General features: G+C 41.3%; 2 protein-coding genes across 5 annotated transcripts in view; one reads left to right on the top strand and one right to left on the bottom strand.

Annotated features, from left to right (window-relative positions):
* Nucleotides 1-1,842: 1,842 nt before the first annotated feature.
* On the top strand, nt 1,843-3,272 carry fam181a (family with sequence similarity 181 member A). The gene is made up of 2 exons (XM_015397097.1): nt 1,843-2,132; nt 2,221-3,272. The coding sequence occupies exon 2, from the start codon at nt 2,293-2,295 to the stop codon at nt 3,067-3,069; it is 777 nt and encodes a 258-aa protein (XP_015252583.1). The 5' UTR covers nt 1,843-2,132; nt 2,221-2,292; the 3' UTR covers nt 3,070-3,272.
* A 281-nt stretch (nt 3,273-3,553) lies between these two features.
* Nucleotides 3,554-5,023, bottom strand: part of LOC107099109 (ankyrin repeat and SOCS box protein 2-like) — a 10,523-nt gene continuing 9,053 nt past the window's right edge. For all 4 annotated transcript variants that reach the window (XM_015397091.1, XM_015397092.1, XM_015397089.1 and 1 more), the window contains 3 exons: nt 4,390-4,981; nt 4,143-4,296; nt 3,554-4,032 (listed from right to left, as the gene is read on the bottom strand). In XM_015397091.1, coding sequence (XP_015252577.1) covers nt 3,902-4,032; nt 4,143-4,296; nt 4,390-4,981 — 877 coding nt within the window. In that variant the 3' untranslated portion in view covers nt 3,554-3,901. The remainder of the gene's footprint in view (nt 4,033-4,142; nt 4,297-4,389; nt 4,982-5,023) is intronic.

Below are 5,023 nucleotides of genomic sequence, written 5' to 3'. Positions count from 1 at the left end.
TCCACACTAGCACTTTCACTATTAGGGAAGAAGTCAGTCCTCAGGACTGCTCAAAATTGACGACTTTTAATCCTGACATATGTTGAATATATTTAAGATATATGGTAACACAAGGCTAGGGAAGATTTCCATATTTGGACAATATTTAGATTAAAATACAAAAAAAAAAGGTTTAGAAACTTTACATTTACTTATATTTTAAGAGTTTCCACACATTCACATCACTTTAAAATAATTAGGACATTGTCACTCAGGAATCTGATGGAGGTTTGCCTCATTTAAGACTAAGACATTTAATTTCATATACTCCTGACGAAGTGAAAATTAACACGATGCTTAGATTCAAGGAGCAGTCTCTGGCAATCACATTGAAGACTCTAGCATTTTATCCTTACTTTTGGCAGATTTAGAATTGCAAACAAGCTCAGGACCCACAACAAGCTAGTTCAGATGCAAAATAAATATTTTTTAGTGTCATCATGAATCCTACTGTTGATATAAAAGTGCAGGGCCCGTACAGTCCAAAAGAGACTGTAAAAGTTGTTTTGTGAAATGAGAGCTTTGCAATGAAGAAATTTTTGCTCTTATAAAAAAAAAAACAATAAACTGATGACCAGAATAAAGTTTGTCAACGAGAACTTAGATGAATATCATTTGAAATGTATTATTTTTATAGATTAGTCAAAATAGCATTTAAAAAAAACTTCCGGAAGCTGACCCTATTTTAACTCTAGAGTACAGAGGTGGAATTGTTATGGTTTGGGGATGACTTGCTGCAGCAGAACCTGAACAACCTCCTGAAATTCTACTGTGGATCAGAAGATGGGGGAGAAAAATGTAGAAATATTTGGAAGAAATGACAACTGAAGAATAACAGAGCCCTTAAACATGAGATTGACCCCAAAACAGTTAGATAATAACCCTAAAGGGCACAGAAAAAAAGAAATAGGATGTTCTGGACTAAGAAAAGAGCAATGCCAGGTTCTGGTCATCTTATTATGGAGGCAATCCTTTTCTGAGAAAAAGTTTCCTACTGGCTGATGTATTTTGTTTAATGAATCAATCAAGGTTAAATTTTAAATTTTATGTTTATTCACCACAGATCTCTTTCTTTACAAACATAAACAAGATTAAATATTGATATATGAGGTTTTTTTTTTAAGAACTAAGTATTTAATCACTTGTCCTATTTTTTTAATGGCTGTTAATGCATCACCTTTCATTTCAGAGCTTCTGTGCTTCAGCAGAACGATACTTCCCCGGCTCAATAAAGGGATGAAGCTCAATTAGCATTTCACAAGTCCCATTTCACCCCTCCGCTGCAGCCTTCCCTGTGGAGCCCATGCTTTTCTGGGGATTGTCCTGTTTTGGGCCCTTGTTGCCGTTGGCAGGGTGACAGTATTCGAGTGTGCAAACTTGTGCCATTGTCCTCCGGCCAGAGGGAGCCATGGAGACCCCATAATATGACACAGGAAAATGTTTGCTGATGGCAATTCTATGGGCTTTGTCCGACTCTTTCTCCTTCATGACGACTCGATTTAAGTCTCTAAATGTTTGACTACAAATGCAGGAGTGCTATCCAGCTCCTTCCCCTTTGTCCCGCCAGGTTTGAATGAGTAATTCAGCCTTTGTGTCGCTCGATTGAGGGTGCAAACAGAAAGACAAGATTCTTGAGCGCTCAAGCCCCTTTCCATGGTTATGCGCTCTTTAGATCCCCCCACACCAAATCCTACAGCTGACATCATGTGGACGGCTTCAGAATTCAACGTTAACCAATGCAACGGGAAGTTACAGTATTTCTAATATTTTGGAGTTGATTTTTAATAAATAATTTATTTGTTTACAAAGAGCTGTATGGGGAACTATTGCATCCAAGCGCAGTTTTGGACAAATATCGCGTTACCCGGGCTGGGCTTTTCAGGTCACCATGGTAGCAATTTGCACTGGTGAAGAATTTGATACCAAGGCGCTTGGAGACTGATTGGAGTGCATTGTGAGCCGTCTGGGGTCGCTGATTGGTTCAAGGAAAAGAGCATAACTACAAGGAGTTTATATTCATTCAACTTGTTGAAGTACCGCTGAGTCTGGAGGAAGATTTCAACAAAGAAGGTCTCTGAGGGAATCTAAGAGCGGTGAGCATAAGCTGGGTTATCAATAATTGGTGAAATTTTGGCTGTGCGCAATTACGCGGAGTCTAATCTGGTTAATTCTATATTCCAGATTTTGGCGGAGGATTACGCTTCTCGTTTTTAACATGAACGAATGAAGTGAACCAAATGGACTCTGGTAAACATGTCAAGTGCTGACAGTGAAGTTAAAACGTTGCTCAACTTTGTAAATTTGGCATCAAGCGACATCAAGGCGGCCCTGGATAAGTCGGCTCCTTGCAGGCGCTCCGTGGATCACCGGAAATACCTACAGAAACAGCTCAAGCGCTTTTCACAAAAGTTCTCCAGGGTACCGAGATGCCAAACGCTGAGATCTGCGGACTACAGGTGCACCAGAGGTGCAGGAGCCGAACGTCAGATGGGAAAGGTGATAGATAAATCCAGCTCCGATGCGCAACAGAGCGTCGGAGGCGTGATGGAGCAGGTGCCAATGAGGAAACGACAACTGCCAGCTTCATTTTGGGAGGAACCCAGGCTAATCAAAGCTAAGAGAGACATATCATGTATGGATTTAAGAGGAAGCAGCACGGGAAGTGATGGCAGCGAGGACGAAAAGAGGAAAAGGAGTCAGGATGACGCTCCAAAGACTCCAAAGACCACCATCTCCTCGTCCAAGCGCGGCTCTGCTGATAAAGAGGTCCTTAAACTGGACCTGACTTCCCATCACTCTGTGTGTTTCTGCGGCTGCTGGCCCTTCCAGTTCCATGAAAACCAGGTCCTCCACAGTCAACTCGTTGTACCCCATCCTCCCATGGGCCTGTGGAGCAAGCCAGCAGGACCAGAGCTGGAGAGATCCGAGCATCCTTATGGACAGAAACTTCACAGGCACGTTGTGGTCAAACCCATACCGACCAAGCCCACAGCTCATTCTCCAATCTTCAGCGTTTTTGGATTCATTTAATCTGTCCACCAGAGAAGGTGAAACTGTGACAATTTGCTCTGTTTATGCTTTTTTTTCCTCTTGGATTTTGGAAACCAGACACTTCTTTAAGCACTTACTAGAATACTACGTCTATTTGTGATGTTTAAGCCTAAAGGAATAAATTGCACTTTTCCAATAAATGAATCAGTTTCACTTTTATTTTCTCCTTGTTCAGGAGGAAGGAAAAGAGCATTTCTTACACAGCAAAAAAATCTAAATCTAGATAAGTCTTTTTTTTTTCTTAAACTAAGTTTATTTGTTCTTGAATTGAGGAGGTAAAAGAGCCTTTTTGCCAATGGAACAATACAATTTACACTTAAAATAAGAAAACACAATTGCATTTTCTAATTTCAAGTGCATATTAATAATTATCTTATTTTAAGAGTAAAATTACTCATTCAATTGGCAAACTATCTCCTTTACCTACTCAAATTAAGAGTGAATACACTTAATTTAAGACATTTTTACTTATTTCTAGATCGTTTTTGCAGTGCATTACTCCTAGGCTGTTGCAGTCTTTCATTTAAAACATAAATGTATTTGTCAGGTAATGTTTGTAATGATTTATTTTTAAATAAAAGACTTAAATTCCCTAAAGAATTCCCATTGACACTTTTTCTACCCATCCCTGAAGGGTTCTTAAAAATAACAAACTGATTAAAGAGCCTTGCTGTCACATCGCTTAAATTATAAATAGATATTTATACACTAGAGGGCTGTTACAGATTTTAGATAGGAAATATAACTAAAAAAAGAAACAGGATGATAAATATAGTCATGCACACAGACACAAAAAGCTGAGTTTATCTACTCAGTCATCATGACTCAGATATGTTTTCAGTCTGCTTGGCAGATGTAAACTTGTAATAGATCTCCTTCTGTCTCTCCCAATCTGAGTCCAAATCCTTAATCTGCAAAGGTGCTGCAGTGGACGAGGCGACACTGGAAGACAAAATTAAATATATGAACTTTAGTTTTAAACAAACAGTTTTCTTTGTGAGGAAATGAAAGCTGAGCATTTCCTCATCATTGTAACGATTTTCATCACCTACATGACTTCCTCTTAATGGCGTGCCATTCTTCTCTGCTGTCCAGGAGCTCAGTGAGCCTGCTGCACAGCTGAACATGACCAACATGGTCCAGTAGCATGTCTATGATGGGTCCTGCCCATTTACGCGTTAAAGGTGTTGAGATCCACTCACAGAACTGAAAAATAATAATAAAAAAGACCTGCATTACTTCAATAGGGAGTTACATTATAAGAGTGTGAAATGAACAGTGACGGCTTGCTTTGCCCACCTGAATTGTCCTTTCTGCTCTTTCATCACAGTTTAAAGGCAATATGCAATCATATCTATGGTTGCCAGCAGTTCTTATGTTTGATCCTCTTGAAGAAGGGTGTGAGGCAGCGCCGTATGTGCAGGTGAAGCAGGAGAAGGCATCACAGCCATGGTTTAAAAGGCACTTCAGTAGAGGTAGATTATTCCTACAAAGTGCAATAACAGCTGGGAATGTAGTAGCAAATGATGGGAGTCTGGCGTTCAGATCAGCCCCTCGCTCCAGAAGCAAGGAAACGGTGCTGACACAGCCGTGACGTGCCGCCATCAGTAGGGGACTGACTGGGTCCAGGCTTAGGCTCGCACCGGCGTTCAGCAACACCTCTGCTGTCCTCCTGCTGCCATTGGCAACAGCAAAGTAGAGAGCTGTTGCGCGTCTGTCAGCGTACTGGAGGGAGTGACTGCATGCCAGAGTGGCGTTCACGTCTGCACCTGCTTTCAGCAGCACGGTGGCTGCAGAGTGCCTGTCGTGCTGTGCTGCCAGGTGAAGGGGGCTGATCCAGCTGTGCCGGAGCTTGGCTCGGCCGGTGACCGACACCAGCATGGAAACGATCCTGGAAACAAAGGGAGCAGATGTATAACAGTGAAAAGGGAGC

The sequence above is a fragment of the Cyprinodon variegatus genome, unplaced genomic scaffold (genome assembly GCF_000732505.1).
Source record: "Cyprinodon variegatus isolate N-32 unplaced genomic scaffold, C_variegatus-1.0 Scaffold838, whole genome shotgun sequence".
NCBI classification, from domain to species: domain Eukaryota; kingdom Metazoa; phylum Chordata; class Actinopteri; order Cyprinodontiformes; family Cyprinodontidae; genus Cyprinodon; species Cyprinodon variegatus.
Note: the sequence above shows the minus strand (reverse complement) of the source record. Positions and strands in the feature narration are given on the sequence as shown.

What these genes read in the sequence shown, in the direction of transcription:
- fam181a (XM_015397097.1), top strand. Translation starts at nt 2,293, where the DNA reads ATGTCAAGTGCTGACAGTGAAGTTAAAACGTTGCTCAACTTTGTAAAT.